Source organism: Neofelis nebulosa, chromosome 11 (genome assembly GCF_028018385.1).
Source record: "Neofelis nebulosa isolate mNeoNeb1 chromosome 11, mNeoNeb1.pri, whole genome shotgun sequence".
Classification (NCBI taxonomy): domain Eukaryota; kingdom Metazoa; phylum Chordata; class Mammalia; order Carnivora; family Felidae; genus Neofelis; species Neofelis nebulosa.
In genome coordinates, this window is record NC_080792.1 from 58,482,060 (window position 1) to 58,495,535 (window position 13,476).

The following is a 13,476-nucleotide window of genomic DNA, read 5'->3' on the forward strand; positions in this document are numbered from 1 at the left end:
TCTATTTTAAAAGATTGACAGATTTACCTATATAAATATTTAAACTTGTAAATGACAAAAGATACCACTCGGAAAGTCTAAATACAGACAGAAGACTTGAGGAAATTTTTTTCAACATTTATAACAGTCGATGGGCTGTTGGCTGCGATGTATAGACTTGATACAGATTGGTAAGAAATAGACAAAGCATTCCATTAGAAAAACTGGACAAAGAATAAGAGGAGACAACTCATAGGAAAAAAAAAATTCCAAGTAGCATGTAAGCATGTGAAAAGGTACCTACCTACCCAATCTTACTAATGATTCAGAAATGAGATAAGTGCTACAAAAAGTTTAAGTCTGTATAATATCAAGGGTTAAACAGTGATGCGGGGAAATGCATACGTGTTTAGACTGTTGGCGGGAACATGAATCTCTTACGTAGATAATTTGGGAGAACCTTTCAAAATGTAAACATTGCATATCAAGTCTATTTCTAGAACTTTCAGCCAGTAATACTCCCAAGTACACAGTACTCGGGGATATATACATGTCCAAGCATTTTCTTTAAATGGCTCTCAATTGCCTAGTGAGTAAACTCCAGACTCCTGGTCATGAGAGTAACACATCTACAAACTTTGAAATATATATATATATATATATATATATATATATATATATATATATATATATGTATATATATACACACACATACACATACATACACACTCACACATACATATCTTTCTATCTCTCTGGAGATACACAGCTCATATATATATATATGATATATATATATATCAAAAAATATATGTATCATTAACATACTGTACTTGTCCTGGATATTTTCTTTTTCACACACACACACACACACACACACACACACACACACACACTTCTCTCTCTTTCTCCCTCTCTTTCCATAGAGAAAGGTGAACCAAGAAAAGGACTCTTAACTGTAGAGAACAAGCAGATGGTTACCACAGGGGACATGGGAAGGGGGTTGGGTGAAATAGCTGATGGGGATTAAGGAAGGCACTTGTGATGAGCACAGGGTGATGTATGGAATTACGAATCACTAAATTCTACACCTGAAAGTAATATTACACTGTTTGGTAACTAACTAGAATTAAAAACTTAATTCCAGTACACACGCACGCACGTGTGTGTATGTGTATTTAGAACCTGAGGCCATAAACCAATCTAATGTGTGAAGAGTATAAAGTGCAGTGTTATATGGGTATGCAGCAAACAAAGTAGAATGGTCTGGGCTTGTCAAATGATTGAAGTATTGACGAATCAAGAGTTGAAGACATGTCCAGATCCCTGGCCTGGATAACTGGGCTCAACTAATCACTACCGACTGAGATAGGTAATAGAATAGAAAGAAGTAGAATTTAAGGGCCCTGTTAAGAAGTTTGGTTTTAATATTCAAGGCCTTCCATGATCTAATTCCAATTTACATTTATTTCCGTATCTCCCATTATTTTTTTCCTGGAATTTCTGGAATTTAATGAGCTATGTATGTGGAATTTTAATCCATCACACCTTCTTTCTATCATTTCCTTCTTTTTTCCTGATACTGTCCCCTCTTCTCTCCTCCTCTGGGACTTCTGCTTATATTTCAGTTTTTCATTCAAATATTATACCTTTCCCTGAAATATTCTAGGTTCTTTTCTCCCCCCCACCCCCCCCAATCAGATTTAATTATTCCTTCCTCCGATTGCTTGTCTCTCCATTAAAAGACTGTATTTAACCCTGGCTGAAATTCCAATCAACTCACCCTTCCTAGAAGATTTTGAATCCCCTCCTGGTCAAAGATGGCATGTTATTCCATTTTGGTTTTCTATGAATCTTGTAGTTTAGGACCTGAGACCACAAGTAGAGGAGGGGAAGATAATTTGGGAATATTTCAGGCACCTACATACAAATCGGAAATCATCCAATACAAGCTGCCGTTGACCCCCATCTCACCTAACTCTAACCCCCCACCTGTGTTATTTGCATTCCCTTTTGACTTGGGGGAATTGTATAAAATTGCCTAGACCCAACATGGAACATCAGTGTTTTTCATAGAGGCTGCACGAAAATTGCCTTATCCCTCAGCCACAGTGCAAGTGTGGAAGCAATCCCAGGCATTCCTTCAGGGAGTTTCCTGCTGCTTTACTACAGCCTGCTACTTAATAGAACTTCATAAACATGAGTTGAATAAACAATAAACAAATGAAAAAAAAAACACATGCCAAAAGGACATGGTATGATACGTTTGGGTGTGAGTATAGAGTTGTTTTTTTGGCGTCCGTTAAAATAATTGCTTAGATAAATGTATATGGAGCATCCACTCTACGGTAGGAGTGGATTCTAGAGTTGACTGCTCCTGTTCCTGAAGAGCCAGTTTTTTATTCCTGGTATTCAAACTCCCAGAGCTCTGGATGGCTTTGAGGGGGATCGATGACCTTTCTGACATTTTGTGTCTGCTTATATACAACATACTTGCTTGTTAGGGAGAGGATCCATAATTTTCAGGAGTGCATGAGTTAGTGTGCATGGGTAGGGGAGAGAGGATCTATGAGTCTTAGCAATTTCTCAAATGGCTGTGCCTGAAAGACTGTTACTAAGCCCCATCTAGCTTATCCTGTTGACCATGGCCATAGGTGAGTACAGTGGAACAATGGGTCCTTTGATAAAGCATTTACTTTCTGCGCTGTAGTCAGTGTGGGGACGGCCACATCCTACTCGTGGTCGTGTGAGCATTTATGTGAGTGCATGCACACACCTCTTCTCCCAGGAGTCTTCTTAGGAAAATATCTACTGAGTGCCAAATATTTACTCATCACCGTGGGCTAAGAAAGAAGAAGAAGACATTAATTACTCCTCAGAAAGAAGATACAATTACATGAAAAGTTCCAATTCCGTTGGCCTATTTAAATCATGACTTAATACTACAGAAGAGCTTTGACAGTGCTCCATGATGTATGGCCAAATGAACTTGCGAATGCAGTGACAACATCAGGCATTCAGCTGGTCCAATGATTGTTAGGCCAGATTTTGGAAGGCTTTCCAGAGAAGTAAAATGGGAACTTTAACTTTAACCATGGGCGGGCAGACATGTTTTGCTCCAATCTCGCCTGAACTCCCAGTGTCTTTGAAAACATTTCTTTCTTAAGACCCCTTTCCCCCCCTTTTTTTTCCCTTTGACTTCAGTAACAGCTCTTTCTGTTGGCCTTTCTGGCTCATTTGTTGGTTTCTCCTCCTCCACCATTGATTACATTAAATATCAGTGTTCTCCCTAAAATCCTTTCCCCAACGACCTCATCCCTTCCTAAATAATACTATTTCAATGCTGATCACCCCCACATCTCTATTTCCAGGCCAAACATCTCAAATCTCAGCTTATACAATGCACGGTATGGCCACAAGCCAGCAGTTCATTTCCCCTCATTCATTCTATCCCCTTTCAGTAAAGGCGGGGCCATCTTTTGCTTAAGCTCACAATGTGGACACTGTCCTTGACACTATCCTTCATAGTGTCCGCATCCAGTCTGTCACGGAGTTCTGCCCATTTTCACTCTCCAGTATGCCAGTTCTCTTCATTCACTGTGCTCTTCACGGTGCTCACCTTAGTCCCAGCCACTGCACTAGCACAGGAACTAGAGGTTCCCCTCGCGGTCTCTGCGGAGGCTCCCAGTGGCCTCCCTACTACCATTACTGCTTCCTTCCAGCAAACCACTTCTCCCTTGGCCGCTAACACAGTCTTCTCCTAAGGGCAGTCAGATCATTTTGTTTGCACACTTAAAAATGTTCAAAGGCTCCCCCGTGTGTGCATCCATCCTTCTTATCTTAGGGTACAGAGCGCTGCATGTTCTGGCACCTGCCCACTCCTCCAGCCACTGATTGAGGGACCACGCTCACCTCACCTGCTGGGCCACAGCCACACGGACCTTCTTTCTGTCCATTGACTGTGCACAGAATGCTCCTGCTTCATGGCCTTATTAGTTCATGCTATTCTTTCCCAAACTCTTGGCACAGCTGGCTCTCTCACAAGTTCAAGTCTCCTCAGATTAACTGTCATCCCCTCAGTGGCCCCTTCCCCAGTGGTTCTTGGTGGCTGTGCATGTATCCCTCCCTGCCCCCAATATTCTTTATCTTAGCACCGTGTTTGTCTCATCTACTGAATTACAGGGTTTTTTTAATTATTAATTTACATACTGCATCTCTCCCAGCTCCACCCACTGAAGTCCAGTTTCTTAACCACCTGAGGGCAGGACCTGTGTCCACCTGCTGACCGTGGTGCTCGCGATGTCAGTGCTATTCCATCAATATTAGAATGGAATGAATGAATCAGAGTAGGTAGAGAAAACGGGTCACAGATAGCCCTGTCACATTCCAGGCAGGTGAAAGTTTAAGAGGAAAAACAGCATCAGCAAAGCCCAGTGTTTGTGGTACAGTAAATCTTTATCCCCCAACCAGGACAGAAGGTAATATAATATCATGGTATCGAGTATGCAGAAATAAGTTTGAAGAAGAAGATGTCAGTGGGTCTTAAACCCAAAGATAGGGAGTTTGGACTTTGTCCCATATATGATTGTGTACCACTAAACTTTTTGGTAAGGCAATGAAATGAACAAGGAGATGTACCTAGCCCTGACGGGTGGTGCTAGTCCTCGTTTTAATTATACTGTATCTTAATTGTTAAATTGCTTCTCTACTTCTCTACCAGACTGTTACCTCCCCCAGGACAGGTACCGTGTCCCAATCACCAAGTGAGATCCCAGCTCAGAGTACAGGGCTTGGTGCACCGGAGACATACAATGAATAGGTTTTGAATGGGTAAATGAATGAATGAACTTTGGGGAGTGAATATGCCATCAGAGCTTAGAGCTGCCCTCTCTGAACTACCTTTTTCTCGAGAAGTGTCAGAACGAGGACCAAGTAAGCAACTAAGCACACGGGGGTGACAGTGCTAAAGTCCCTCCCACAGCAGCTGGTGGTAGACAGGGTCTTGTCTCTTATAAGGGAAGTCTGCTAAAGGGTTAACAACAGATAACGCCGCCTGACTCTGAGACTGGCATGCACCGCGGTGATTAATATATACAGCAAACATTTTCTTGCCAAAGCTGAGATGATTCAATCTAAATATTCTTCCAGAGAGGTCTCCTTAATTATAATGACATGGTATAAATATAAGAAGAAAGAATGTCAATTATCACTTCGTATAATAACAGTGTTAGTGTTCATGCACATAAATTATAAGTAAGTTTACCTATTTAAAAGCAAGAAAAAGTGCTCAGTTTTGCAATTTAAAACTTTTGAATATGCCACATTTAAAAATTATGTCATTACAACCGGTAGAAGTTAGTAATCACCACTAAAATGCGTGTTCGTGAATAGGTGATGAACTACTTATAGTGAAATTCTTTTAAAAATCACTTGAAAGGACAGATTTAAAGACACCTATGTTATATTTATTTTCATGCATTCCAGACTCATCCAATGTGCTTTGAACAGCTGTTAGTTACGTGGCAAAGATATGAAAGCTTTTAGAGTGGCTCAGCCTGAAATGGCAGCTCCTAGTCGTGCATGGTGATTTAAATTTAAATTTTAGTTAATTAAGATTAAGTAAGATCAAATTTTCAGGTCCTCAGTCTCACTAGCCACATTTCAAGCTACCTGTGACCGGTGGCTACTGTCCTGAATAGTGCAGAGTAGAACTTCCCTATCATGCAGAAAGTTCTCTTGGACAGGGTTGCTCTAAAGAAAAGAAGTAAATAGGACCCGTCACGAGCACCACAGTCATACCATCAAGAGCTGCTGACATGTGTCTGGGATTTATTTTGAGAGCAGATATCTTTGCCCACATTGATGAACACATTTAAAAGTGCCCTTAGTTTCCAGTAGACAATAATCCTATTCAGTGCTAAATCCAACTGGCCACTGGCTGAGAGATGAGGCCTTCCCCTTGTAAGGTCCTCATCGGTTTGAGCTAGTTGTACGTTTTGTGATGTTGTTTGAAGCCAACTGTAATGTAGTTTTCCAAAGTGACATTTTGAAAGCAAACAACTTCAAGGTATTAGCTTAAACCTGAACTCATCCTTTATGTTCTAATCTACTGGCGTTCAGTTCCTCTGTCTATAAAAGTAATAACTCATAACAGTTTTGGCTGAATTCCTGCACCCCTTCACCGGATCCAGGATTTGAAGAGTCTGAGTGAGTAGAAGAGCTTATCATAAAGCATCTGACAGTGCATACATCACAAGGGTTTACTGGATAAAGATGTGATCTCAGTCCATCTGCTCCAGATATGTTATCACATTCTTATTCTCTTGCAGATCACCTACAAAGCTGTCAGTTCCTTTGACCCAGAAATAGACTTATCCAATCAAAGTGGAAGAGTTTCAAAACTGGGAAATGAAACCCATTTTCTATTCTTTGGACTGTATCCGGGGACCACGTACTCCTTTACTATCCGAGCTAGCACAGCTAAGGGATTTGGACCTCCAGCAACAAATCAGTTTACCACCAAAATATCAGGTATTATATATACATTCATGAGTTACGTCTTTTATCAGAAGTAGCATTTTTGTACTTTTTCATTTCCATTGTCAAGGACACAAAGCTCATACCATCTTACACATTGTATTCAGATTCCCACTTTGGTACGTATGAAAATCCGATTCCTGGAATTGAATGAAATACTGCAAATACTTCTAATTTGGGAGCTTAAGATCCTCCTGCATTAGGAAGCAGCCATGTTTTATCAGTTTGCATCGGAGAACGGGAGCATGGGCGATGGTTCTGGTCTGTATGCTCCTACCCCCTTCACAGTACAAGTTACCAGAGCAGCAGTGGTGGAAAGATCTCTGCAATGAGCTGTGAACGACTGAGCGCTCAGCAGATAGACAACATTATATGGAGTCTGCTTCCAGAAGGGACCTTCCTTGGGACCTTCACTGTTAGTAGTTGCCCATCCTTTGCAACGACAGAGGGGTGGCACCAGGCACTTACAGCCTCCAGCTTTTTGCTGGTAGAGACTCAATTACGCCATCCAACCAAAGACATAATTTGAGAAGAATTTCTGGGCATGTGCAACTGTGCATAAAATGTCTTTGTGCTTCAGACTAGAGGAAATGGAGTTGCCATCTGCTATGGGATTTGTAACAGCAATAAACACAATTCCACGGACATTCCCTTTTTCCATTCTTTTCCCCTTTGGGTATGAGTGGGGGAAGTATTTGAGTTTTGGCTTTGCCTGTTTTGGTTAGGGGTAGATGAGCAGGGGGCAGGTGAGGGAAGTAACTCAGTCAGTCAGTGTTAGCTAAATAATATTTAGCCTGATTTTCATATATACTGTCCCTCATTTCTAGTTCTTGGAAAGTTTTTTGCTTAGAATCAGAGACAGGGAATTGCTTACAGCTCGAGTACTATAAGCATTGTTAGGTTTGGACATTGGTTTTAAGCAGCTATAACTTATGGGGAAATTTTTGATCGTGTTAGATTTCATTTCTAAGCACAAACTTGACTTGAAGTTTAATATATGTTGATAGTTCATAGAAAGCATCAGGTGATAACAATACGGGGAGTTGGAAGAAGAGGAAGAAGTCTTTGGGAGGGTAGGAAAATGGCATAGTTTATAGAGCTGAGCAAATAGAGAAACCACTAGATTTGGAATCAGAAAATACGGTTTCTGGTTGTAATTTTCCATGTGCTCCTTCTCTGATCTTGATTAAGTGCATTGATACTTGGATGTAATTAAGATGATATCACTGCTGCTTGAATTTATGATGGAGAATAAGGTGGGAATGTGTGCAAATATATGTATCTCCAGGCCCCTGCCCCCCCCCCCCCACCACCACTTTTTGGTAATTTTCTCCTATGGAAACTGTATTTCAAAGATTATTAACTTTTTTTTAATGTTTATTTTTTGAGAATGAGAGAGAGAGAGAGACAGAGTGTGAGGAGGGGAGAGGCAGAGAGAGAGGGAGACACAGAATCTGAAGCAGGCTCCAGGCTCCGAGCTGTCAGTACAGAGCCTGACGTGGGGCTCGAACCCAAAAACTGTGACATCATGACCTGAGCCAAAGTTGGACACTTAACCAACTGAGTCACCCAGGCACCCCTTAAAGATCATTATCTTAAAGAGGATGTTCTTTTAGAAAAAATAATTCATTTTTTGCTACTTTTGTTATATAAAAATTCTGGTTGATCCGAGTCTGACCGCTGTTAGCCCAGCAAGTTCATACAGTTCTATCCAGAAACAAAGACAGTTGACATTTTAGTTAGCCTGCAGACTCATCAAGAATAACTATTTGATTTTTATAGTTCAAAGAAAATTACAGTTTATGGGCCCCAATTTTCTACTTTCGTGGACCTCAAATAGAGAACTATTCTCTATACAAAATGTAATTCTGTGTTATGAATCGGAGTTAATTTTTAATAGAATTGGAGTTAATTTTTAATGCTGAGAAAATCCAATAAATGGAAATGAGATATAACCCATGTCTTTTACATAAAAGCTTTTTATATATAAGAGATTTTTAAATCTGTATTTAAAAAAAAAATTGATCTCCAGCGTTCTCATCAGGTACCTACACCTGTGGGTCTTAAAAAGACTGTGTGCCCTCCCACATCACAGGCTTCACGAAATGATTTCTCTTGTCCATGGCGATGACAAAATTACTAAAGAGCTCTGTCGTTATCTTCTCATAATAAGACTGAACAATCTAGAAAACAAAGAATCCCAGGAAATGGAAATAGGATTCACGTGGAGTGGAGAAAAAGAACTAACATTTGTAGAATTATATTTGCCTGACTCCCTTTATTATCTCTTTGAATTCCCATGATAACCCTAGAGGGTAATTTCTCCTGTTTTGAAAGAAGAGTAAACTGAAGCTCCAGAGATAATTGATGTGCCTCAGCTCTTGTGCTGATTAAAACAAAACAACAAAAAGTCCAACCGAGGCCTCTCTTACTTCAGTTCCTGTGTCTTCTCCACCTGCTGCTCTCCCTGAGAGCCCACTAGTGGTCACTGATTTCAGCAAGCCTCCGTGGCTCCTGTAGTCCTCTGCAGATCCCTAGATGGATCTCTGGCCCACACAGCCTTCCACCTTGACTCAGATGGGAGAGCTATAATGTTCAGTCTTACGATCCTAGTGATTGTTTCTTAAATTTGCATTTAAAGTCATTTTTAAAGAAAAGCATTCCTACCAACAAGTACACAGATTCTAAGCCCACAGCTCGCTGACTACATCCATTCAGCGAGAATGCACATCAAGACATAATATTAACTAACACCACCCAAGCCCCCTCACACTCCCACCCAACTTAAATGCAACATGAAAGAAGTCAACATATATTGGTTCTAGAAGTGCTTCCTCGTATTCTGTGTAGGGCATGTATGTAAAGGCTGCCCGTCATTGGTTCGTAGCTGCAATTTAAGTGCACTGTGCTCTTCATGTTCTTTGGAAATGGAACTAGGAAGGAAACTGAAAAGATCAACCAGGAATATAATGAGTCTCCCATCTCACACATTCTTCCCCCAGCACCCTCTATGCCGGCTTATGAACTGGAGACCCCTTTGAATCAAACGGACAACACAGTGACAGTCATGCTGAAACCTGCACACAGCCGGGGCGCACCTGTCAGGTACTGAGCAGAGGAGGGGTGGGCTGGCTCTAGAGAGATAGGAACTAAAATCAAATTGATTAATTTCTTGAACGTGTTTTCTGGGGTTTTGCTACAAACATCAGTCAGCTTGTAAAGCCAGTATCTTTATTAGCTCTAATTAGATTAGAAAGGGAAAGTGCTTTGAACTGGGGTGACCAAGTATTGTGTATGGAGTTTGATTCAGATGCAAGTGCATTGTTCTTTGAAGATAAGGAACAAAAGCCTTAGTCTGTGGAGAGGTGGCTGTAGTTCTAAAAAGTAATTGCTTGCTGAAATTTAGTTACCCAAGGGCAGATGACATTTTTATCCTGAGCTCTACTCCTTAAATGGACGTTTGTGGGTTTTCTGCTTGTTTGTTTGTTTACTTGGGGTTTTAAGTCACTTAACTTATGGTAAATGGGCTACTTTGTCCATTGGATAAGTGGTATATAGTTGTTTTTTTAAAAGAAGCAGATGATTGGAAAGAGCATTGTGAAGTCTTTATTTGAACATATTTATTACCAACAGGTAGGCCCCATTTCTCATTCCATGATGATTTATACAGCTGAGATATTACCAAGTGTAACTTGTACAGTGAATGAATAAGATAAATTTATTCTTCCTAGGAGGGAGCAAAGGAATGCCTGAATAACTCTTGAGTATGAACTTGTCATAAGCTCATTAATCTATATAAAGGAAATTTCTACTTGTTTCAGAGGGATTTAGATATTCTGTACTATCAGAATAGATCCCCTTCAAAATAACCTATTATTTTGAAGAACATACTCCAAGGAAACATTTACATTCCCATTTAAGGCTATGTAGGGATTATTTGCCATAATCTTTTTGTAGAGTTTTAGTCCATTAACCTTTTGAAACCCAGCTCTTTTGGATCACGTTTTCACTACAATATCAGAGGACAATCAGTTGGACTTCTTTCTACCTGATTAGATATGTGCAAGTTTCAATTCACAGAGTCAAGAGTAAAAACGGAATAGCGTTAATTGATGGTAAAGTCAGATTAGGGTAGAACCACAGAAATTTGCATTTGAAAAATCTACATAATTTTAGTCTCTTCTGTTGTTGAGTTACTCAACATAGTAGTAGTTCACGTAAGGGATTTAGGACTACCATTCATTCCTAAGTGCAGTTTGTGAGAACACCTTGAAGTAAGTGAATGCTTTCTTACGAATTTAAGATACTATTACTGCTAGAAAAGTATAGCCACCGACACTACCTTGGCCCTTTGGGTTGACTTGAGTGCAGTGTTGTTGCGTGGCCTATTCTGAATGACCCAAGCCACACGCTCATTAGATGGTTGGCTGAGATCCAGGTGTACCTATGGCTGTGAGTCAGACTTGGTTTCACTCCGGAAAGCTGAAGTGTTATTAAATGATAAATTGATGCTCTGGCCATGGCCTTGAGAGCGTCATTTTCTTGTGACCAGTTTAACAGGGGCCCAGACTCAGCACTGTGGGCTTTTAGGACAGGGGTTAATGTTCTCCAGAAACATCATGATAAAATGAAAGGGTAGAGGCCACTCACTTTCAATGCCTCCAAATGGAAGGAATCTGAAATCCTAACCATTTCTCCAAAACAGCTAGTTATTTCCGATTCTACTTTATTCTCACATAAACTCCTTTTCATTTTCTATTCTTCTCGCCTCTTTCCTTCAAACCCTTTCAGTCAGATTTTCATCCATGTCTCTGTGTTGATCTTTCTGAGTTTTCAAATAATATTCCTTTGGGCAATCTATATCAGCCCCCTCCCCAATTCTCCTTTCCTTATTTTTTTTTAAAGTGTTTCTTGCATTCCAAACTACTATTCGTGTTTTCTATCATATGCCTTGTTGTTTTCGTTCACACCTTTCTAGTTGTTTTTGGAGACTCTGGAGCCCTAAATAGTTCATTGGAGATATCCTCAGGCTCTTTTTTATTATTTTATAAAAATGCACATTCAGATGCTTATCCAAGTGTCCAAAATATCTGGCTTCACCACAGTTTTATATCATTTCATGAGGGCCAGTCTCTGACTCGGCTGAGATTTCAGTTTATGTTAGCACACCCTCCTCCACAGCTGTCTTGATGCTCTATTTCCAAGCTCATCATTGATTAGACATCATCTTGTTATTGGCTAAACATTCCTTGAATTTGCCAGGGTCACTTTTCATTCTGTCTCTATTATGTCTTCTCCCACAACGTTAGCATCTTGAAATTAATAAATGTACTGTCTATGTTCATCATCTAAATCTATGCTAGATTCAGAATCAGTTCTTATGGGATACTATTAAGTAAACATTACAGGCAAACCCACTACAGATACGACCTTAAGTGAAAGGATGCTTCTCTTATCTTAAATGGGTAAATCTGATTGGCACAAATTGGAGAAGGGAAATTATCTCGACCTCACCTGTCAAAAAGTTGTTTGTTTTGTTTTGTTGCAGAAAAGTGAATATTCTCTCCAAGGGATTTGGTATTATAGTACAACATAATGGGACTGATTATCTATTGAGTTGATGCAAGACCAATATCTAGAAAGACTAGTTTGGAAAAAATATCCATAATACTCTCAAACTAAATGGGGTATATGAAAATTTTCAATTTCATTTAATGCTTAGAGAAATAAGAACTCTGATTAGGGAATCATAGGGACCTAAAATATAAAGCCATAATGTAGATTAAAACATTTGAACACATCTGGAAATTTGCAAAATGCACATGTAATCAAACTGCAATACAAGAAAGCTTTTCCCAAATGATAAGATAAATACTAGAAGAAGGAGGGAAATGAAAGTGAACATCTGTTTGCTTTCCTGGATTTTGCACAGTATTATGTGCTCAAAAATACTGTCATTGTGCGATTTCCAAAACCAATTCTTTCAATTGATTTGAGTTTTCTTTAATCCATAATCATTGGTGTTAAAAATTCAGTCCCACTTCATTTATGCACTTCACTAAGTAAGATGGTTCTGCATTAATTCCACTACAAGCACTCGTTTTGCTTAATGCAGATTCTTAAAATTGCACTAAACTCTCCATGTAAACGATTGTTGTCTTTTTATTGATCAGCACATCAGCTCTGTCACATAAAATTATTTAAATCCCGAGATGGCCAGGAAGAGCACAAATTCCATCATTCCAACTAGTAAACTAGCACCTGGGACAGAATTTTAATGTCTGTTCATGGATTCAATTTTTTTTTTCTTTAATAAGACAAGGAAAAGCTTAATTTTCTTTGACTCATTTAGAATCACCTCATTTCTCTCTCTTCTCTCCACTGTTCATTACATGCAGACACAATCCAACAGAGAAAATCCTCGTAATTTGCCAGCAAAATAGCAGCCCTAAATAAAGGATGAGTTTTACACAAACTGTGTGCTTTTCTTGCACTAACAAATATGCTCTCTGTGATTTTACTCTTGTGATATATATCTGCTATGTGCAATATCCCTCATTAATGATGTTTTATACGTTCTAATGGTCTACAGCATGAGACTCCATCACATGGTTGAGCCTTGGGTGATGGTGTTTTCAAATGACTCTCATTTTTGTTCTTTAGGCATTGTTGCTTCAATTTATTCATAAATGTGTGGGAGCTATATGTCTTCTTAATTAAAACTCAGTGCTTGAATATGTTAATTAAACGTTCGGATATTCATTTCAGTAAAATGTTAGAAAATTGCCATTTTAAGTACTCATTCTTTGATTCATTCATTCAGGAGAAACTACCAAGTGGGGAAAACATCTATTACAGTTGTCTGTCCATGGGGATGGGAGGTGGGCAGTCATCGCAGCAACAACCAAAACATTAAAACTGATGGCTGAAACATGCTAATACACACCTTGTTCTTCTAAC

General features: G+C 39.5%; 1 protein-coding gene across 6 annotated transcripts in view; it reads left to right on the forward strand.

Moving 5' to 3' along the window:
• Positions 1–13,476, forward strand: part of PTPRM (protein tyrosine phosphatase receptor type M) — a 795,639-nt gene that overhangs the window by 493,577 nt on the left and 288,586 nt on the right. For all 6 annotated transcript variants that reach the window (XM_058692682.1, XM_058692677.1, XM_058692679.1 and 3 more), the window contains 2 exons: positions 6,309–6,510; positions 9,519–9,621. In XM_058692682.1, the coding sequence (XP_058548665.1) occupies positions 6,309–6,510; positions 9,519–9,621 (305 nt within the window). The remainder of the gene's footprint in view (positions 1–6,308; positions 6,511–9,518; positions 9,622–13,476) is intronic.